This window comes from Myxine glutinosa, chromosome 10 (genome assembly GCF_964187855.1).
Source record: "Myxine glutinosa chromosome 10, kmMyxGlut1.1, whole genome shotgun sequence".
NCBI lineage: Eukaryota > Metazoa > Chordata > Myxini > Myxiniformes > Myxinidae > Myxine > Myxine glutinosa.
This window is the reverse complement of record NC_136270.1, coordinates 4,253,539-4,277,144: the sequence shown is the minus strand read 5'-3', so window position 1 is coordinate 4,277,144 and position 23,606 is coordinate 4,253,539. Positions and strand designations below refer to the sequence as shown.

The 23,606-nt window shown below is 47.1% G+C and overlaps 1 protein-coding gene across 1 annotated transcript in view; it reads left to right on the top strand.

Moving 5' to 3' along the window:
• The window catches only part of MKX (mohawk homeobox), a 44,003-nt gene extending 20,655 nt beyond the window's left edge, over positions 1 to 23,348 (top strand). Inside the window, exons 3-4 of the mRNA XM_078786213.1 lie at positions 8,963 to 9,122; positions 23,100 to 23,348. Of these exons, the coding sequence (XP_078642339.1) occupies positions 8,963 to 9,122; positions 23,100 to 23,348 (409 nt within the window). The remainder of the gene's footprint in view (positions 1 to 8,962; positions 9,123 to 23,099) is intronic.
• The last annotated feature ends 258 nt before the right edge of the window (positions 23,349 to 23,606 follow it).

Genomic DNA, 23,606 nt, shown 5'->3' with positions numbered 1-23,606 from the left:
TTGTTTGACACAGCGTGTTCAACTTGGCTTGTTTGTCTCGGCTTGTTCATCTCAGCGTGTTCGTCTTGCCATGTTCGGCCCTGTTTGGTCGTCTCGGTATGTTCGTCCTGGCTTATTTGGTTTGACGTGTTCATCTCGGCTTGTTCGTCCCTGCTTGTTCATATCAGCTTGTTCATCCCGGCTTGTTCCGCTCTTCATGTTCAACTCTGCGTGTTCGTCCCAACTTGTTTGTCCTCATATGTTCGTCCTGGCTTATTTGTCTTGACGTTTTCGTCCTGACTTGATCATCCTGGCTTGTTTGTCTCACCTTGTTTGTCTTGCCTTGTTCGTCCCAGCATGTTCGACTCGGGATGTTCAACTTGGCATGTTCGACTCTGCCTGGTCATCTCAGCTTGTTTGTCTCGGTGTGTTCGTCTTGGCGTGTTCCTCTCATCGTGTTCAGCCTGGCTTGTTCATCCTGGCTTGTTTGACTCGGCATGCTAATCTTGGTGTGTTCGTATCAGCTTGTTCGACTCTGCGTGGATGTCTTGGCTTGTTTGACTGCGTGGATGTCTCGGCTTGTTCGTCTCGGCTTGTTCGACTCTGTGTTGATGTCTTGGCTTGTTCGTCTCGGCATGTTCGTCTTGGCTTGTTCGTCTCGGCTCGTTCATCTCGGCTTGTTCGGCTCGGCTTGTTCGTCTCGGGAAGGTTCATCTCGGCATGTTCGACCCTGCGTGGATGTCTCGGCTTATTTGTCTCGGCTTGTTTGTCTCAGCTTGTTCGTCTTGGCTTGTTCATCTTGGCTTGTTCGTCTCGGCATGTTCGTCTTGGCTTGTTTGTCTCGGTGTGTTCGACTCTGTGTGGATGTCTCGGCTTGTTCGTATCGGCGTGTTCGTCTTGGTGTGTTCGACTCTGCGTGGATGTCTCAGCTTGTTCGTCTCGGCTTGTTCGTCTCGGCATGTTCGACTCTGCGTGGATGTCTCGGCGTGTTCGACTCTGCATGGATGTCTCGGCTTGTTTGTCTCGGCTTGTTCGTCTCGGTGTGTACGACTCTGTGTGGATGTCTCGGCTTGTTCGTCTCGGCGTGTTTCATCTTGGTGTGTTTGACTCTGCGTGTTCGACTCTGCGTGGGTGTCTCGGCTTGTTCATCTCAGCTTGTTCGTCTCGGCTTGTTCATCTCGGCGTGTTTGTCTCGGGCTTGTTCATCTCGGCTTGATCATCTCAGCATGTTCGACTCTGCGTGGATGTCTCGGCTTGTTTGTCTCAGCTTGTTCGTCTCGGCTTGTTCGTCTCGGCTTGTTCGCCTCAGCATGTTCGACTCTGCGTGGATGTCTCGGCTTGATCGTCTCGGCTTGTTCGTCTCGGCATGTTCGACTCTGTGTAGATGTCTCGGCTTGTTCGTCTCGGCGTGTTCGTCTTGGTGTGTTCGACTCTGCGTGGATGTCTCGGCTTGTTCGTCTCGGCTTGTTCGTCTTGGCGTGTTCGACTCTGCGTGGATGTCTCGGCTTGTTCGTCTCAGCGTGTTCGTCTCGGCGTGTTTGTCTCGGCGTGTTTGTCTCAGGCTTGTTCGTCTCGGCTTGTTCGTCTCAGCACGTTCGACTCTGCGTGGATGTCTCGGCTTGATCGTCTCGGCTTGTTCGTCTCATCGTGTTCAGCCTGGCTTGTTCGTCCCAGCTTGTTCTTCTTGCCGTGTTCTTCCAGGCTTGTTCGTCCCGGCTTGTTCATCTTGCATTGGTGCGTTTGTCCCAGCTTGTTCACCTTGATGTGTTTCATTCACCTCGGTGCATTTTGTTTGCTTCGGTGCGCTTCGTTTGCCTTGGCGCATTTCGTTCACCTCGGCGTGTTTTGCCACGCCGTGTTTGCTTCTAAACTCCATACATCTTTATACATAATTAAGACAATTATATAGGGCACATTTTCCGATACTCCTGCCTGTATTTTACCCGGGATGTTAACCCACCTGTTTTTTGGGGAACATTACCACCACAAATATAACCATTATATTGCACCAGGATCCACGTAGGTTTTGTTGCAAAATGAATTAGCTGTGTGCCGTTGTCCTTGCCATATTCCAAATCCCTGCCTTGACCTACAGGTACCCAGTGCTACACCTAGTGTTGCAGTAAGTGACACAAAATCACGTAAAGGTTCATCCATTTCAAGGAATTAAGAGAAACCAAATGTATTTTACCGAAAAGGGGCTTTTCCATGGGCTTTTTGCAATAAGTTTCTTTCTCAGGGAGTATTTCTCCAGCCATTCATTTTTCTTTATTCTGGCAAAAAGGAAAGCTGCTAAAACAGCGAGCATCTCAGCCGGTAATATTTTTCTTTTTACCGTTGGCAGATTAATCACGTAAAAAAGGTATTCGGCTTCATTTCCCTAAAGTAACATTCCACCGTAAAGTTCATTTGAAGACAGAAATTCCAGTTTGTGCGTTACCGTGCAGCATTGGAAAAGTTACCGAGAAATCCCTTAACCGTCGCAGCGCACATCTGGCACGTCTTGTAGAGCAGAGCAGCACCTCCGCAAAAGTTTGGAAAACTACCAACAACTGGCCTGTGCTTGTAGCTGTGACGTTGACATTTTGGGGGAAATGCAGACTATATCATCAAGTTTTAGTAAACACTTATTTTATTTTGTATCAGTGTATACATTTTCTCTCAGGATGTGTACCTGCCCTAGCTCAGTAGGGGATCAAAAAGTTATCGCAATGAGATATACTCATGATAGTTGAATAAACACCAACATTATTTTGCATTTACTATCTAAGTAGGCCGACATCGCATGTAAATGGGAAGAACAAATATTTCCTTCCTATTTGTATCTGGGTTGATGTTGGTAGAGAAAGCACATTCACATTTGAGCTGTCTAGCCTGGGTTTGAATTCCAACCCAGCTATAAACTATGATGTTGGTGTTTGGTATGAAGGGCGAGGTGTCGATGTGTGTGCCATTCGACAGAAGGACGTTACGCCAGAGGATTAGTCTGCCAATACTGGTTGTTGTTGGACATTTCAGATCCCTCGGCATCTTTTGCATAAGGGAGGCAAGTTGTCAAAGCACCCTAAACGAGTTTCAAATTTGAGTCACTTTCATTTGAGTAGCCCATGTCAGAGTGGTGATTTGTCCAGGATTGGTTCCTTTCAGTTGCGTAGCCCATGTCAGAGTGGTGATTTGTCCAGGAATGGTTCCTTTCAGTTGAGTAGCCCATGTCAGAGTGGTGATTTGTCCAGGATTGGTTCCTTTCAGTTGAGTAGCCCATGTCAGAGTGGTGGTCTGTCCATGATTGGTTCCTTTCAGTTGAGTAGCCCATGTCAGAGTGGTGATTTGTCCATGATTGGTTCCTTTCAGTTGAGTAGCTCATGTCAGAGTGGTGATTTGTTCAGGATTGGTTCCTTTCAGTTGAGTAGCCTATGTCGGAGTGGTGTTTTTTTCCATTAATTGTTCCTTTCAGTTGAGTAGCCCATGTCAGAGTGGTGATCTGTCCAGGATTAGTTCCTTTCAGTTGAGTAGCTCATGTCAGAGTGGTGATTTGTCCAGGATTGGTTCTTTTCAGTTGAGTAGCCTATGTCAGAGTGGTTATTTGTCCAGGATCGGTTCCTTTCAGTTGAGTAGCCCATGTCAAAGTGGTGATTTGTCCATGATTGGTTCCTTTCAGTTGAGTAGCTCATGTCAGAGTGATTTGTCCAGGATTGGTTCCTTTCAGTTGAGTAGCTCATGTCAGAGTGATTTGTCCAGGATTGGTTCCTTTCAGTTGAGTAGCTTATGTCGGAGTGGTGATTTTTTCCATTAATTGTTCCTTTCAGTTGAGTAGCCCAAGTCAGAGTGGTGATTTGTCCAGGATCTGTTCCTTTCAGTTGAGTAGCTCATGTCAGAGTGGTGATTTGTCCAGGATTGGTTCTTTTCAGTTGAGTAGCCTAAGTCGGAGTGGTGATTTTTTCCATTAATTGTTCCTTTCAGTTGAGTAGCTCATGTCAGAGTGGTGATTTGTCCAGGAATGATTCCTTTCAGTTGAGTAGCCTATGTCAGAGTGGTGATCTGTCCAGGATTAGTTCCTTTCAGTTGAGTAGCCTTTGTCGGAGTGGTGATCTGTCCAGGATCAGTTCCTTTCAGTTGAGTAGCCTATGTCGGAGTGGTGATCTGTCCAGGATTAGTTCCTTTCAGTTGAGTAGCCTATGTCGGAGTGGTGATTTGTTCAGGATTGGTTCCTTTCAGCTGAGTAGCCTATGTTGGAGTGGTGATCTGTTCAGGATTGGTTCCTTTCATTTGAGTAGCCTTTGTCGGAGTGGTGATCTTTCCAGGATCGGTTCCTTTCAGTTGAGTAGCCTTTGTTGGAGTGGTGATCTGTCCAGGATTAGTTCCTTTCAGTTGAGTAGCCTATGTCGGAGTGGTGATCTGTCCAGGATTAGTTCCTTTCAGTTGAGTAGCCTATGTCGGAGTGGTGATCTGTTCAGGATTGGTTCCTTTCATTTGAGTAGCCTTTGTCGGAGTGGTGATCTGTTCAGGATTGGTTCCTTTCATTTGATTAGCCTTTGTCGGAGTGGTGATCTTTCCAGGATCAGTTCCTTTCAGTTGAGTAGCCTTTGTCGGAGTGGTGATCTGTCCAGGATTAGTTCCTTTCAGTTGAGTAGCCTATGTCGGAGTGGTGATCTGTCAAGGATTAGTTCCTTTCATTTGATTAGCCGATGTCGGAGTGATGATTTGTTGAGGATTGGTTCCTTTCAGCTGAGTAGCCTATGTCGGGGTGGTGATCTGTTCAGGATTGGTTCCTTTCATTTGAGTAGCCTTTATCGGAGTGGTGATCTATTCAGGATTGGTTCCTTTCAGTTGAGTAGCCTATGTCAGAGTGGTGATTTGTCGAGGATTGGTTCCTTTTATTTGAGTAGCCTATGTCGGCGTGGTGATCTGTCGAGGATTGGTTCCTTTAAGTTGAGTAGGAGAGGGGGGGGGGGGGGTGGGGGAACACCAACAGCAGAGTAGAAGTGAGAGTGCAACCTTGAAACTTTATCTCAACTTGAGAACGTCCCAAACCTCTAATTGTACCAGTCTCCATAATATTATTGTTTTATATTTCTATTCCTATATGTGGTAAAAAAAATAGAAAAGATGGCGTTTATTGGACTATTTGAGAATCTCGTTCTGAGCACTCTCTGGCCTCACTCCAGGTAACATGTGTGTTTACCCCCTTTATCTGGCGATCCTTATCACATGTGTTTCCTACCTGCAATGTGACATACACCTTTTGTTTTTCAAAACACACTGTCTACGTGAGCCTAAACACCCTGTATCACTACAAGTTGGTTTTTAACATTGATTCATAATTTATGGTCTATGTATTTTTTTTTTGTTCAATCACAGGGGAAGCTGAGCTTCTGCCAACTAACATGATGGATGAAATAATGCCTGTGTAAACAACAAAAAAAACTCTCACTGCTCAGAATAATTTTTTCATGTTGCAATGTATGCAGCCCGAGGTCGTGCTTCGCTCCCAAAAAAAGCAGAGTCGGTTGATTGGCCAGAGCCACAGGATTCCTCGGGTTGCACTCCGCGGAACGCATGCTGGCGCGAGCCCACCGGGCTATCACAAGGAATATCCGAGACAATCTTGGACGTTTGAACTAAATGGTGTGTGTGAGTTTGGCCAGGCTTTGACTGTGAGTCTGTGAGTTGTGATTGGAAGCTGCAATGACCTCAATCTGGGCAGTTGGTCGAGTTCTCCTATACAAGGGAGTCACGTAATGAGTGCAAATACTGTTCATGTGTTCAGCACAGGAATGAAAAGATGATGGAATTGTTTTTTTTCTGTTTTTTTTGGAAAGAGGGAGGGAGAGAGTGACAGAGAGCGAGAGAGAGAGACAGAGAGATAGAGAGAGAGGAAGAGAGGAAGAGAGGAAGAGAGGACGAGAGGACGAGAGGAAGAGAGGAAGAGAGGAAGAGAGGAAGAGAGGAAGAGAGGAAGAGAGAGGAAGAGAGAGAGGAGGAGAGAGAGAGCGAGAGAGAGAGAGAGCAAGAAAGAGAGTTTTCGGACAAAGTTTGAAATTATACTTGATCAACTCGAACGCCACTGCAGCATCCGGTCAATTTGGATTGCACAGTATCAGACCAAGGAAAAATCTGATATGGACATATCGTTAAAGAAGCTTGCATTACATTACTGACGGATTGCTTGCATGACCACCAATCACGATGTACTATTTCGTTTCTGCACATGAGATGTGACTTTATCACGTGTTATTATCCGCACTCTTATAAAAATATGAAAAAAGGGGGATATTGTAATTGGCTCTGTCTGTCCATCCGTCCGTTACGCTATCTCCTCCTAAACAGATGTGCAGAAATTCACCAAACTTGATAGTGATAAATAATCACCACATGATGGGAAGGTGCAAGAGCAGTATCATTTTGGCCACATAAGACCCTGCGGTGGGGTCAAAAGGTCGAATAACAAAAAATGCAAATTTTAAGCGTTTTTTAATTGAAACTTTGTATATGCAATTAACATTGGGGGACGCATGAAATATGTAACGTTTCAATGGATTTGATCCCTGGGTCATGCCCCCATTGCCTCAAAGGGTGGGGGCTTAGGGTTGCAGGGGTCACAACAAAATATATTTTTGACTCCTAATTTGATATTTAGTCATTCCTGGTGTAATGTTTTGCCACCTTTATCCCCACATTTTTAGCCGCGTCGCAGACGCTGGTCATAGAGTGCCCTCTGCTGTTGTTGTTGTTCTTCTTGTTCTTGCAGAGAAGACAAAACCTCAAAGCTCCACCCATTCTGGGAACCATAGCTCCACCCATTGTGGGAGAGGCTTCATATAAACAAATATCCACCATTTTATTAACTCGCATAGCTTTGAGGCCTGTTTTGTAGGCCCATGGTGTCTTCCTCTCTCACACAGTTTTATTTCAAATCAAATTCGATATATCATTTCATTTTTCACAGTCGCTAACATAGTTTTAGACTCGGTTGAAAAAAAACGGGAAGAAAATCCGATGAAAGTTGCCCTTTATAGAACGAAATGAATTCTCAAAGGCCTGTAACTTCAAGTCCATTGAGATATATATTTTTTAAATCACGGAGTGGTCAGTCATACACCGCCCGAAATAACAGACGGGAAAATGCCGAGATATATATATTTTGTTTAAATTGCGGCATGGTCAGTCATACACCGCCCGAAATAACAGACGGGAAAATGCCGAGATATATTAAAAATTCGTCCATTTGATGACAATCGTCACGATGAAATATTTAATTTATACGTCGTCACAATAATGTGGAGAGAGGAGCATAGCTTCGTTCACGTGTCGCCACATACGGGAAATTGCCGAGATATATATTTTTTAAATCGCGGCATGGTCAGTCATACACCGCTTGAAATAACAGACGGGAAAATGCCGAGATATATTAAAAATTCGTCCATTTGATGACAATCGTCACGATGAAATATTTAATTTATACGTCGTCACAATAATGTGGAGAGAGGAGCATAGCTTCGTTCACGTGTCGCCACACACGGGAAATTGCCGAGATTTTTTTTTTTAAATCGCGGCATGGTTAGTCATACACCGCCTGAAATAACAGATGGGAAAATGCCGAGATATATTAAAAATTCGTCGCCACACACGGGAAATTGCCGAGATATATTAAAAATTCGTCCATTTGATGACAATCGTCACGATGAAATATTTAATTTATACGTCGTCACAATAATGTGGAGAGAGGAGCATAGCTTCGTTCACGTGTCGCCACACACCTGAAATTGCCGAGATATATTTTTTTTAAATCGCGGCATGGTCAGTCATACACCGCCTGAAATAACAGACGGGAAAATGCCGAGATATATTAAAAATTCGTCGCCACACACGGGAAATTGCCGAGATATATTTTCACTTTGCACAAAAATAACATCAAGTAATCGAATCAATAGGAATGTCCTGTGCCTATAACATCGACGTTATAGGCACAGCTGCATCTAAGCATTGTGTAACATCGACGCGGCTTTTGTTTTAATTAAAACTTTTTGTACTTGTTTCAGTAAAAGTTATTCTTGTTTTGTATATCAGTTCATGTTACATTTTAAGTTCATCATCTATTCACGATGAAGATTCAAATAAAGTTCAAACACCTTATCTTGGCGTGTCACTTTAATAATTAAAGTTTTATTCTATTTCACAAAAGATACACCGCCAATGAATGTTGTGAGATTAATCTTCATCTTCATCATCTTCTTCACCTTCCTCATCTTCATCTTCTTCATCCGGATTCATCGTCGGGGCGGATTCATCTCTTCCGAAACTGCTAACAAGGCAGGGAGTTTACGCCTGATTGGCTGATAATAATATCAAGTGGGTGGTGTTTGTGATCGAAGTCGCTGCTCATTCTCAAGGGGGGCGTGGTCTCTCGCTCTCTCTCTCCTCATGGTCGTGGAGATCCGGACAAAATAACAACAAAATAAGGACAGTGTTTGGTATGATTGTCGTCACTTTGCTTTATTGTTCAATTACGAATTGTACTTCTGTACAAAGATGATGAACCGAACCCTTACCAAGATATTAACGTCATAAGCAATCGATATTTCTGTGACGGTTTGTGGGGTGGGGGTGGGGGTGGGGGTGTGGGTGGGGGGGGGGGGGTGGTTCGATGGGTCGCGACTGGATGCCTGGGTTTTTTTATTGGGTCCTGGGCTAAAAAGGTTGCGGAACGCAGGTCTAAATGTTACATGTTTGGGTAATTTTACAATTATTGATAAGACTACATATTTCTGCACTGAAATGCTGTCCAATAATAACCAATAATAAAAAAAGACGAGCGGTTCCAACCAGGCAATGAACGGGTGGCTGAGTTATAAATGCATTTGATGAGCAATTGCTCTGATTTGGATCGAAACATGTTCAGGTCGTTTAACTGTAAATTGTGTGTGCAGAAACAGAATCGTTTCACAAGAACTACCCTGTAGGCACATTTTTGTATTGTTGGCAGGAGGCGTTCTGGGACCACCAAAGCACGCCATCGACGGCAGGCACTCCAAGACATGGCGCGACCACTTAAGCATTGGCTCTACAAGCACCGAGACAACCCGTACCCGACCAAAACGGAAAAGATTTTGCTCGCGCTTGGGTCACACATGACTCTCGTGCAGGTAAGAACAGCTGCAAAGCACAGGTAGGGTTGCCTAATCTATGTTGAAGTGCAGACTGGTTTTGATTAGGGGAATCAGTAGAGAATGCCATTCAAATGTCCTCTGCTTGGCCTATTGTCAATCTTCCTCTTCTTCTCTTATGCAGCACGTGACTGCCAGTAGCATCATTGCTAATGCAGTTTCCCAAGTAGGTTAGAGCAGGAATTTTTGTAATAATTTGTCCAGGTGTCAATGATAACTCGCATACTCTTCGTTAAATACACTGTGGGGTTAGTAGAAGGGACAGCCAGCTTAATGTCCATCCGTAGGACGGTGCACTTCATGATGTGCTGTCTGCTTGCTACCAATCCGACACTTTATATTCGAACCGAGAGTCAATCCGGACTAGACAGCCCAAAGGTAAGAGATAAGTGCACTACTTCTGTAATATATTGTCAGGACACCTGTTGTCAGTGCATGAAGTTAAATCTCTGTCAGTGTTTCCTCTCTCCTGCGCATATATATATATATTATATATATATATATGCAGGGATAAAATTTTACTCGCGCTCGTCAAATCTCATTATTCTCGGGGTATTAATTAAAAATAAATATAGTCAAGAAAACAAAGACTTGTGTGTTTGTTTCTGTATTCAAATAGACTATCTCACTCCCTGTGGCTTTTATTGCGTAAATGATTAAGCATGCCACAGATAAGTTTAACACATAAGTTGCTATGAATTAGCACATTTGATCACATTTAATAATACTGATTGAAAACTTCAAAAGTCATGTTATCTATTTGTTATGTCAACAGTAATTACTTTTGATATAAAAGATTTTCTCGAATTATGCGCGAAAATTGAAACCATTTATCTGATAAATTATCGATTATAATCGAAAGGGAAAAAAAAGTTTAAAGTTTTTACCTGATACTTGGGCCACGGGAATCTTCCTCTCTGATAGATGTTGCTGGATGGCTTTAAATATGCCACTTCCCATTGCCGAGGTGATATTCAGATCCGTCAAAAATAGAGTGGAGGGCATGGAGGACGCCCCCTGTGCTGTCTTTCCCTCGCGGTCCCCCTGTGCTGTCTTTCCCTTGCGGTCCCCCTGTGCTGTCTTTCCCTCGTGGTCCCCCTGTACTGTCTTTCCCTCGCGGTCCCCCTGTGCTGTCTTTCCCTCGTGGTCCCCCTGTGCTGCCTTTCCCTCGCGGTCCCCCTGTGCTGTCTTTCCCTCGCGGTCCCCCTGTGCTGTCTTTCCCTCGCGGTCCCCCTGTGCTGTCTTTCCCTCGCGGTCCCCCTGTGCTGTCTTTCCCTCGTGGTCCCCCTGTGCTGTCTTTCCCTCGTGGTCCCCCTGTGCTGTCTTTCCCTCGCGGTCCCCCTGTACTTTCTTTCCCTCGCGGTCCCCCTGTGCTGTCTTTCCCTCGTGGTCCCCCTGTGCTGTCTTTCCCTCGCGGTCCCCCTGTGCTGTCTTTCCCTCGCGGTCCCCCTGTGCTGCCTTTCCCTTGCGGTCCCCCTGTGCTGTCTTTCCCTCACGGTCCCCCTGTGCTGTCTTTCCCTCGTGGTCCCCCTGTGCTGTCTTTCCCTCGTGGACCCCTGTGCTGTCTTTCCCTTGCGGTCCCCCTGTGCTGTCTTTCCCTCGTGGTCCCCCTGTACTGTCTTTCCCTCGTGGTCCCCCTGTGCTGTCTTTCCCTCACGGTCCCCCTGTGCTGTCTTTCCCTCGTGGTCCCCCTGTGCTGTCTTTCCCTCGCGGTCCCCCTGTGCTGTATTTCCCTCGTGGTCCCCCTGTGCTGTCTTTCCCTCGTGGACCCCTGTGCTGTCTTTCCCTTGCGGTCCCCCTGTGCTGTCTTTCCCTCGTGGTCCCCCTGTACTGTCTTTCCCTTGTGGTCCCCCTGTGCTGTCTTTCCCTCGTGGACCCCTGTGCTGTCTTTCCCTTGCGGTCCCCCTGTGCTGTCTTTCCCTCGTGGTCCCCCTGTACTGTCTTTCCCTCGCGGTCCCCCTGTGCTGTCTTTCCCTCGTGGTCCCCCTGTGCTGTCTTTCCCTCGTGGACCCCTGTGCTGTCTTTCCCTTGCGGTCCCCCTGTGCTGTCTTTCCCTCGTGGTCCCCCTGTACTGTCTTTCCCTCGTGGTCCCCCTGTACTGTCTTTCCCTCGTGGTCCCCCTGTGCTGTCTTTCCCTCACGGTCCCCCTGTGCTGTCTTTCCCTCGTGGTCCCCCTGTGCTGTCTTTCCCTCGCGGTCCCCCTGTGCTGTATTTCCCTCGTGGTCCCCCTGTGCTGTCTTTCCCTCGTGGTCCCCCTGTGCTGTCTTTCCCTCATGGTCCCCCTGTGCTGTCTTTCCCTCGCGGTCCCCCTGTGCTGTCTTTCCCTCGCGGTTGTCAGCTCTTTCACGAGCCTCGATTCAGTATACAAAAAAAACAAAAAAAAAATTGTTTTATGATCCAAAACTCTGGCTGTTACACACAGCTTGTGATGTATAGCAATGTCTGTACTCTCGTCCATCATAATTGTAATGGCAGGTGACTTGTGGAGCTTCTCGCTGACGGATTTGTCAATTGTTGTGGAAATGGCATCCAGAAAACCACAGGCTGATTTATAACTCGCATATGTCACATGTTTGTTCACTTTTAAATTCTCCAGATTTGTGGTATTAAGCTCTGACAACAAGGTCAGCAAGCTGTTATACTTAGACAGGGGAATTGCTTCCTTCGACATCCAATACACCACTTTCAGACACGTCAAAATATTTTCCTCTTCTTTTGATTTAGCCCCCTCAACCATGAGTTGAAGATTTCTTCTCGCCAGTGGTCCTGCAATCGCTCGTTGGTGATCAGATGACGATATATGTCGGGTTATTGTAGTCGTTTTGAAATTATTTGTACCTTGACTTACACTGTTGACTAACTTCTCCGATCTACACAGTGAACAATACATTTTGTTCTGATCGGCATCATATTTCAGCCAGTCTCCGAAATTAAGGACCCACCTGTCTTGAAACGTTATTAAAGTTTTGCCAGAAGTAGCTGTCTGCACTGTGGCGGCCCTGGCCACTGTCCCGCTTTCGCCCTGCACACGGTCACCAGCTGGATCATCCTGGTTGTCCTCAGTGTTAGAACTACTGCTGGTACCTATAAATAATCGTTTTATAATTTGCCCATCAGGCTGTGGTTGCGGAGGTCTCTTTTTCGGCGGCATTTTCGGAAAAAGCGTAATCCAGAAACGACTGCAGACAGCGAACACGTGGTTGCCGAAAAGCCGTCCTTTAATGCCGCAAAACATTGTCACGACTACCGTAAAGCGTGAAAGCGAAATTAAAATGGCTACGGTCTGTTTACAGTTTAGAATAGCTTCATCTTTGACAACTTACAGACCTGACAAAAGCAGTAGTAAGTACACGATTTGAAACTGTTTCGCCTGAAAACTATACCGTGACAACTGACACGCTCTATGCGATTTTTTTTATCGCTCTGGCCAAAATTGTATGCGATATTTTCCAACTTTATGCGAGAATATCGCGGAATCGCGGCCAAAGTGAATCCCAGTATATGTATATATTTGTAGATATCCCAGTATATGTTACGGTTTTCCACCGCCCTTTTTACCCTTACCAAGGGGGGATTAAGACCCTTGTTCTTTCTGGGCCTGGCGTAACCGAGAGACTTGAAACGCCTCTTCCGGGCAAACGCAAGGTAGGGTTTCGGGACCAACTCTCGCTCGTACCTAAATACTCGCGCCACCACGGAAGCGGGGAACCAAGCCTCGCACGAGCCACGTGCAATTTGAGTACACCGAGCGGATTGCGTATGTAAGGTATCTCGACAAACTACGATCAATTGTCATACACGTTTATTCACTCTGCCGATACAGGCCCGATTCACCTCAGCGCCATCCGAGCTGGGGCGTAGGGATACAATGCGGTCACGGTGTAGGGATACAACGGTGAATATTTGCACTTCATACATGATATCCTCCCCTTTAAGTCCAAAATTATCAAGAGCAATACGTGCTAGATTCCAAGAATTGACATTTCAAAAGCAACATTTCCAAAACATGTGAAAATATGTGTGCAAACGATTATGAGAATAATGAAAATACGTGAAAATAGAACATGTGTCACCGTGAAAATAGAACATGTGTCACCGTGAAAAAAAAAGATCTTCAAAGATTCAACCGGTCGGGTGCTTTTCTCTCACGCATTGAGCGTCGCGGTGTACCAGTGGATACAGAGTCCGAGGTGATCCCTTTGGGTAGCGGTGTACCAGTGGATACAGAGTCCGAGGTGATTCCTTTGGTCTCCACGAAGGGTGTAGCGTTCGCAGAGGTTTTTGGGGCATCCGAGCCGGCTGGAGCGGCCATGACGATCTCCGGCAGTGGTGGGTCGAACTGTTGTCCTGACTGTGACGATGCTGCAGGCTCTATCGACTCACAGTGACGGTAGGTTATGTGGTCCTGATGTCGACGAATTTCGTGGCCGTCCTGCAGGTGAATCACGCACGACAGTGGACCTGGCTTCTCGATGATGTCCCCCGGTAGCCACGTTGCACCTGCACCAAAATTTCGGGCAAACACTGGATCTCCAATGTTGATACATCGACTGTTGGACGTCTTATCGTGCACCAACTTTTGATTAAGCTGGCTCTGATAAACATTTGATGATATGTCTGGTTTGAGATTGTCAAGTGACGATCTCACATGTCGTTTCATCAATAACTCAGACGGAGCTGCACCGGTTGTTGATTGTGGCGTGATGTGGTATTTGAACAGGAGACGAGACAGCTTTGTTTCCAGGGTTCCCTCCTGAAATTTCTGCAATCCGGATTTGATGATTCCCACCGATCGTTCGGCCAAGCCATTTGAAGCCTGGTGATGTGGGCTGACAAACTTATGTTTGATGCCGTTCCGACGTGTGAACTCGGCAAACTTGGAACTGGAAAAACACGAACCGTTATCACTCACGATCATCCTGGGCAGACCATGAGTGGCGAAACAGCTCTGAGTCTTTCGATGACAATGGCTGACGTAGTACCACGCGTCACATAGGCATCGATCCATTTTGTGTGCGCGTCCGTAATTATTAGAATCATGCTGCCATTAATAGGCCCGGCATAATCGAGATGTAGGCGATGCCACGGTTCGCTGGGCCATTCCCAGGGATGCAGTGGCGCTTTCGCAGGTGTATTCCGGGTGCTCTGGCAGGGGCAACAATGTCGAACATGATGTTCGATATCAGCATCAAGATTCGGCCACCACACATAGTTTCTGGCGAGTGACTTCATCTTCACAATCCCGGGGTGACAGTCATGGATTTCATCCATGACCCTGGAACGCAGATTTTTTGGGATCACGACACGACATCCCCAGAGTAGGCAACCATTTTCCACGCTGAGTTCGTTTTTACATGCTTTAAAAGCCGCAAAATCTGGGTCACCCTCAGGTAGCAAATGCCATCCAAGCTGTACAGCCTGGACAGTTCTGGACAGAACGGGGTCTCGTCGAGTATGAGTGCGGATCTGGCCAGAATCGACAGCACAATCTTCCTGATGATCCATCAGTGCGATAATGGATCCTGGTGTAGGCGAATCATCAACGGATTCTGGAAGGGGTAACCGACTCATGGCATCTGCATTTGTGATAGACGAACCGGGCTTATAACATATGGTGTAGTCATAAGCAGCGAGAAACAGGGACCAGCGGATGATCCTGGGCGGTAGTGTGTCAGATGTCGCCTTAGTTGGACCAAACAGACTGATCAGCGGCTTGTGATCAGTGTGAATCGTGAAATGATGTCCAAGAAGGTACTGGCGAAATTTGCTGACGCCGACAACGATTCCCAATCCTTCCTTGTCAAGTTGGGAATCGTTCTTCTCTGCCAGGGACAACGTTCTGGATGCAAATGCAACCGGTCTTTCCGTACCATCAGGCATCACGTGTGATAATACACTCCCCACTCCATACCGACAGGCATCGCATGTCAGCACAAGATCCTTCTCTGGATCAAAATGAACGAGAACATTGGACGATTTGAGCAGATCCTTAGAGGTCTGGAATACTGATTGTTCAGTAGACCCCCAGCTCCAGGAGACTCCTTTCCTCAAAAGCCGATAAAGGGGGCCCAAAACGTCGGTCACATTAGGAATGTAACGACCATAGAACTGAAGCAAACCGAGGTATGACTTCAATTCGGTCACGTCTCGTGGAGCAGGAGCATCCTTGATAGCTCGGACTTTCTCATCTGTCGGGTGTAGACCCTTGGCATCAATCGTATGACCCAGGTACGTGACTGATGACACCATAAACTTGCACTTGTCTCGACACAAACGTAGGCCGGAGTCCGAAATCTTCTTCAGAACTCTATCCAGGTTTTGTAGATGTTCCGCATCCGTACGACCAGTAACCAGAATATCATCCTGGTAACAAACGACGTTGCGTTCGGCAGCAAACAATCTGTCCATGACACGCTGATAAATTCCAGGTGCAGATTTCACTCCAAAGCTGAGTCGGTGGTACCTGTACAACCCACGATGCGTGTTGATGGTAAGATACTGTTTCGAATTCTCGTCCAAGCGGAGCTTGATAAAGCGTGATAAAGAGATAACGGCGAGGTCACGTCTTTTCGAAGCTGTTCCATGCGCTCACGCTCTCGAAGCTAAGTGATCTTTCACAATCGTGTTTTTGTCGAGACTGTATCTATCTTTCGGTGTGTGTACCTATAGCGTATCTTTTGGAAAATTTTCGGTGCTAATTTTTCGTACATGTATACACAATCGTAGGTTAATGCGTATCGAGTATTCTGCGGCCTAGTACTCATAGGCTTAGACTACCGTACCGTCTCCGACCTTGTGGTTTTGTTTTTCTCTCAGCGATTCGTCGAATGCGCTGAAATTATTTTCGTTCTCTGTTTCGTCCCAGTCGTTCACCCCGTACCTCCTTGTTTACACCTCAGTCACATTTGCTCTACGGCTAGGATACGGCGGCCGTACACCCCCTAAATTGACAGAAAAGTGCGGCGGCCGCAGAGTTTCTGAGGTGGCCTCAGGGTGGCCCTAGGGCGTATGGCTATCTTTTACAGGCCGTAGGGGTCGCCGTGGAATTATAGCGCGGAGTTATAACTTTTTTCATTTCTAGGGTGGCCGTAGCAATTCGACAAGCCGTAGCCATGACAACTGTAAGTGCTGTTATACATATGAAAAAGAACTGGTATATATACCCACTCGTTACCGTCCGTCTGGCCGCACGTTCGCCCTAGGGCCCCCCTGCGGTCGCTTTGCGGGCACCTTGAGGCTACCTTGCGTCTGCCTTGAAAATTCTATGGCCGCCGCAGGGACGCCCTAAGGTCACCGTGCGACATCAAATCAAAGACCGTACGGCACCCCCACGTTTTCGGTCTCCACAATTTATAAATACCCCGTGCGGCTACCCGAAAAATAAAAACATATGTGACTGCTACATTGTGTGACCGTGGAAATACTGCGGCCGCCCTAGAATTGCTTGTGGCCGTAGATTTTTTTAGACCCTACGGCCGCCGAGCCAAATGTGACTGAAGCATTAATATCTCTACTCACAAAAAAAAAAAAAAACCCCAAAAAATATTTCCTTCCCAGGTCTTATTCGTTTATTTGTTGTTCTTTTGTTCGTTCGTTCTTCGTTCGCGATCATGCGGTTAGAAATGTATAATCTCTCCCCTGAACAACTATTTTCTCTCATATATTATGACACCCTTTTCTTCTTTTCCTACAAAAGGATGCTTTCGTCTTGCTCACCAAATCTATTCATTCCAAAAAATATATATAATACCATCTCTTACAGTTCCTCCTTTCTACATTCCCTAAACTATCCAGAACTCCACCCCTCCTCCAGTGTCCTCAAACGTATTTTTGACTCGAAGGTCTCAAACTCATTTTGCAAAAAATGTTCGTTTCCCATGAATCGTACACTTTTCAAAATCCAATCTCACCCCTCCCCTCCAAATCCTCCCCATCACCCATCCCTTTCAAATCTCCCCCCTTGCCCCTTCCCTCCCCTCCCTCCTAAACTCCCCCCACACCCCTCCCCTCCGAGACTCTCCCTCGCTCCTCCCCTCCTAGACTCCCCTCTCACCCCTCCTCCTCAAAGCATCCTCCCTGCTTCTTCCCCCTTCCAACTTTCACCTTCATCTCCCCCAACCTTCTGCCTCGCTCTTCCCCCTCCTCAAATAACACCTCACTGTTCCTCACCCAATCTCCATCAAACCTTTTGTCCGCCCCATTCTTCCCTTTCTCCAAGCTATTCTGAAATCTCTGAAATCTCTGACACACCTTCAACAGCTCTCCCTACCTCTTCCTCCTCTTCCACATCTTACCCTACCCCTCCCCCCCCCTGTTCTGGACCCGATGCTCCCCCTTCCTCTTCATTAACGGTATGGACCTCAAACATCCGGGGCCTTCGCTCAAACTTGACTGACCTCTCCATACAGGTTGCTTCTGACAAACCAGATGTGATCTGCTTAACAGAAACTTTCCTCCTTCATGATGTCTCTGATGCCTTGGTATCTCTCCCAGGTTACTCCCTCCTCCGGTATGATAGACCTGAGCCTCGTCCTGGAGGTGGGGTTGCTATCTTTATAAAAAACTCTCTTCCTCACTCGCCCTCCACTGCCCTCTCTCCACCTCACCCCCAGGAATACCTTTGGCTACGGCTTCCCCTTCGCTCCCACCTTTTGTTCATATGTGTGTTGTACCGTCCACCAAACAGCGATGACTCCATCTACATCTCACTGTCTGATAATATGGACCAACTTCTATCTACCCATCCCAACTCTCTCTTCCTCATATGTGGTGATTTCAATTGTCACCATGCCAGTTGGCTGGGTGTGGGTACCTCTCTCACCAGCCATGGCTCTTCAGCAAAGGACTTCTGCGACTCACTGGGACTGACACAATCTGTCAATTTCCCGACCTGGATCTCAGTCAACGGAGCATCTTCTCTTCTGGATTTGGTTATGACAAACTTCCCTGAAAATATCTGCTGCTCTTCGTCTGCTCCAATCGGCTCATCTGATCATGTGCTTGTCAAAGTGGACATCTCTCTGACCATTCTCAGAGAGCCTCCTCAGCGTCGACGAGTCTGGCATTTCACTCAGGCCAACTGGCACGGTCTTCAAGCAGCCATCAATCATCTGGACTGGTCTCCCATCTCTACCGCCTCTGACATCAACTCATCCTGGGAATTCTTTCAAAGTAAATTGCTCTCTCTCATGCACAGATTTATCCCATCTCGTCTTCAGTTGTCATACCCTTCCTCCCGTCCATGGTACACGGAATCTTGTGGTGAGGCTGTTGCCCTGAAACAACTTGCTTTCGTCTCCTGGAAAGCAAATCCAACGGAAGGAAATCTCATTTCCTTTCACAAAGCCCGAAACAAGTGTGTGTCCACCCTCAGGAGAGCCAGGAAACAATATCTCACCGTTCTCAAGACCGAACTCTCTTGTCTGTCTCCCTCTTCCAAATCCTGGTGGCGTCTGGTCAAACCTGTTTCTGGTGTTTGTTCCCCCTCCATCCCCTCCCTCACCTCAAATGGCTTAACGGCTGACTCCGCACGTGAAAAAGCTGAATGCCTCAACTCTGTGTTTGCCTCTAAATCTTGTGTCCCAAACCCATCCCTCTCTGTACCCACCGTACCCAGTCGTACCCAGCTGCTCCTGGAGTCTGTGTCCTTTCCTCCTGACAAGGTGGAAAAGTTTCTGTCAACCCTCGACTCTGATTCTGCAACTGGTCCTGACGGCATCAGCCTACGGGTCCTAAAATCATGTTCTTCTGCTCTTTCACTCCCTCTTTCTGTTCTCTTCACCCTCTCTTTTGCTCAAGGTCATCTGCCATCTGCTTGGAAATCAGCCAACATCACCGCTTTGCACAAAAAAGGTGCAAAAACAGATCCCAGCAACTACAGACCAATCAGCCTTCTCCCAATTATCAGCAAAGTCATGGAATCCATCATTGCTTCAGATATTAAATCTTTCCTCTTCTCCAATGGCTTGATCTCTGATCATCAATTTGGTTTCAGACCTGGTCACTCTACTCTGGACATGCTGCTTCTGCTTTCTCAACAATGGATGGAGGTCCTCAACGCCAAACAGGAAATTAGAGCTGTCTCCCTTGACATTTCATGTGCCTTCGATACGGTCTGGCACCCTGCTCTGCTCACCAAACTCTCCTCCTTTGATATCCATGGAAATCTCCACGCATGGCTGGCGGACTTCCTCTCTGGCCGTAGTCAACGTGTGGCCCTGAATGGGTTTCTCTCATCTCCTCTTCCTGTTCAGGCTGGAGTTCCCCAAGGTAGTGTTCTGGGCCCTGTGCTTTTTCTGGTCTTCATCAATGATCTCTCTGACTCTCTTGAAAATCCTCTCTATCTCTTTGCTGACGACTCTACTCTCTGTCGCTCCATTCCTCATCCCTCAGATCGGCAGTCTGCAGCCTCCTCACTCTCTGCAGACCTGGACAAAATCACAGACTGGTCAAACAAGTGGAACATGTCTTTCAATCCTGACAAATCTCACACTCTTACAATGTCTCTCCGAAAGGACCGACTGGACAACCCTCCCATCTACTTTCTCAACAATCCTCTCCAAGAAGTTCTGTCGCTCAAGCTTTTGGGTCTCACTATCTGCCATGATCTTTCTTGGGAAAACCACATTTCCAAGCTGGCCTCCAAAGCCAGTCGTCGACTGGGCATCCTCCGTCGTGCGAAGTCCTTCCTTGGGACACCTGAGCTCCTCACCACATACAAGGCTTTCATCCGCAGCTCAATGGAATACTGTTCCCCCCTCTGGGCTGGTGCTCCTGCCTCACACCTTGCTCGGCTTCACGCTGTTGAGGCCAAAGCTTTCAGAATCATTGGAATCTCCTGCGATGTAGTCAACTCCGAGGGCCTTTCACTCACTCACCGCAGGCAGGTTGGTGGTCTTTCTGTCTTCTACCGACTCCTCTCCGGCCTTGCTCCCCCAGCTCTCTCTGTGCTCTGTCCCCCCAATATTCCTTCAGGTCGCACAAGATCTGCCTGCAACCCTCTTATGGTTAAACTGCCAAAGTCTAGGCTCTCTGCTCACCTTCACTCTTTCATTCCCCTTTTCTCCCGCCTCTGGAACAAACTCCCCCACTCCCTTCAATCCCACTCCTTCCTCCAGGTCTTTAAAACAGCTGTTCACCACCATCTCTTATCTTCCCCCATCGAAAACCTTAGTCTTTTCTACCCCCGGTAATTCACCCCAGAGTCCTTGCAGTGTTCATATGTTTTATTCCTCTCCCACCTCCCCCCAAGTCCTCCCGATGTCCCTGCTCTCAAATGTTGTGTTTGTGTCCTCCCCCCTCTCTCCCCATCTTGTCTGCCGCTCCCCTTGTTTTTTGTGTTTTGTGTGTCGGTTTGTCTTTTTGTGTGATTAATGTTAGCTCTTTCACGAGCCTCGATCTTGTATACAAAAAAAAAGAAAAAAAAAAGCTGTAGATAGGCGGATTTGAGATCGAGTTTTGTAAAGTCTTGCCTCCCGTGAGACGAGCATAGAGGTCTTGGATCCTTGGGATTGGATATTTATCCAATGAAGAACACTTGTTCACAGTCATTTTATATATCTCCACATATGCGGATGGACTGGTCCGATTTTATGACCGGAACGATGGGCGCCGTCCATTCGGCATACTGGATTTGCTCGATGATCCCCAAATTTTCAAGATGATCCAGTTCCTTGTCAATCCGCTCCCGCAGGGCGAAAGGGACTGGGCGAGCTCTGCAAAATATTGGATTGGCATCCCGGTCAACCCTGAGTTTAGCCGTATGTCCTTTCAAGGTTCCAAGCTCATCCTTGAAGACATCCGGGTACGTATCCAGCACATTTTTGAGTGTGTATGCTGCGGTAGGAGAAACGTTGGCTGCCCGGAGTTGATGAATGCTTTTCCACTTCAGTCGAATTATGCTCAACCAGGTCCTGCCGAGTAAGGAAGGGCCCTTTCCAGGAATGACGATCAGGGGTAGGTGAAACTCACGGTTATCGTAGCCCACCGTGACGTCACATGTACCGCAGGGAACAATCTTCTCACCTGTATAGGTGGAGAGACCATAGGTAGTAGGTTTCAGATGGGGTCGGTCAGCATCACTCCACAGGTTTGTGAAAACAGCATGGCTGATGAGCGAGACGGCCGCACCAGTGTCGACCTCCATTTGCAATGGTCGATTGTTGACGACAACATTGGCAAGAAGAGGGTCCCGCCTATGGTGAGAATCAATATGAAGCAGGTCATACGATTCTGAGTTGTCGGAAACAGAGCTCACCTGGTCAAGCTCAGGTTCCTCCGAACCGATAAACTGATGAATCTTGTCAGCAGCTTTTCCTTTTCCCGATTTGCGAGTGATGCAAGCTGGAGCAATATGGCCAGTTTTCGAACAGAAATGGCAGGTTGTGTTGCATTTGCACTTCATACATGACAGCGTACCACATGGTCCGTGCAGTCACCGTTGATATTGGACCCCGATTAGAGCGGTTTCATTCGTACCACGCTTAGTCAATGATGGAAGACACAAGAACAATCGAATGGAAGGAAGAACACAGGTTTAATTATTATTCCCAATATTATGTACAATGATCGGTAGAAGCAGAGACACAGAGCAGAACTTAAGCAGTCTTATTCTTAATTCCCAGACTCTGGCCCGTTCACACTCAAACATGGAATTGCAGGCAGGATGATGTTCAGGCCAAACGCGCCGGCTTGGGCGTCCAGGAACGGCCCTGTCCGGTTCTCATCGGTCACAGCACGTCCCACGATGATGGCAAGCAGGCGGTGGAAGGATCCTCGTAGCGCGTCTCTCGGACAAATGCAGATGATGAGGCAGGAAGGCGGGAAGGAATGTACGCGTCTCTCGGCGTGGCTGGCGATTCCACAGCGCGTTTAGCAACCAGCGCGCTATCACTCACGTAATTCAATGCACTATAGCGGCTCAGCTTCAAGCTCAACCGAGTGTCACTTTCATACAGCGTGTATTTTGGTTCATGCGCGTCTTTCTCCGATCTCGTATCTTTCAAGCTCTACTGCTGACCACACTCCTTCAACTCCTCACTCAATGCCAACTCACCGCCAACTGCTCGACTCGACGCGCGACTCCACTTACTGCCCCTGGTGGCTTTGCGCAACGGCTTATATCTACACGCCCTGAGCCTTCTCGAACGTTCCAACCACGCCCTGTGACGCAGTGCTGCAGCCACACCCTCTGGGCCCTGATTGGCGGCTCGCGCTTAGCGTCAGCTTCTTCGCCGCCCTCATTCGGTCCCGACCCGACCCTCCAGGCCGGCCTTGTGTTAATTCGCGCCAAAAAGCCAAAGGCAGTACAAAGAGGCGTAAGAGGCATAAGGCAATGGAGGCGGGATAAGGCAATGGAAGTATGAGAAGGACCTATTCTCCTTACTCTACTCAACGCAAAACTAACACAGGAAAAGGACTATGCTCACAAATACTATGAAATAACTGAACTACCGCGAGGCTACATGTTGTTGTGTGACTAAACTATGAGGGGGGAATTTAACCTTTATTATACAAAACTCAAAACCGCACCAATATGTATGTGAAGTGACAGGTCACCACTCTAGCACAAGGTATTGGCAGGAATTCAAAATCTGGCAAGGGTGCCAGCACACAATGACCTACTCTTGCAACAAAATAACTCTGTGGGATCTTTAACATCCACCATTGAATGTTAGCAAACAAGAGACTCAGCTTAACACATCCCTCCAAAGGACAGCACACTCATTGATATTACACTCTGTCTGTGAAACACCAGGATGACAGTTTATAGTTGGGTCGGTAATCAAACACAGACTAGACAGCTCAACAGCAAGTACACTACCTCCAAGATATTTCTGCTGGCCAATGGACAGCATACATAAATAATAAATATAAAATACACTAGTAAATACAGTCGAATGTTTGTACTCACTCCTCTTTTTAACCCCCACTCTCTGCCCTCTTAACACCCATCAGGTGTCCAACTGGTTTGCCAATGCACGTCGTCGCCTCAAGAACACAGTCAGACAGCCAGACCTGAGCTGGGCCATGCGTATCAAGCTGTACAACACGTATGTGCAGGGTAATGCTGAGCGGCTCTCTGTCTGCAGTGATGAAAGCTGCTGTCAAGGTGCGCTTTGTCTTACACATACCAGGGTCACCTTGGCCACCCACGTGGAGGTCGCTTGCTCTAACTCTGATACCTGTGCATATGTTTGGCCATAAATGGTGTCCTCACACTTTATTTGGGAGCTGGTTTGAGTGTACAAAATGACAGACAAATGAGACTTCTATCGTGGTTTGCTAGCTTAGTAAAGCTCGATCCATTCTTTGTTTGTCAATAAGTAAATATAACCAATGTTAGGCTAACCAGATGATTAGTAAAGCTTGTTGCATTCTTTGTTTGTCAATAAGTAAATATAACCAATGTTAGGCCAACCAGATGATTAGTAAAGCTTTTTGCATTCTTTGTTTGTCAATAAG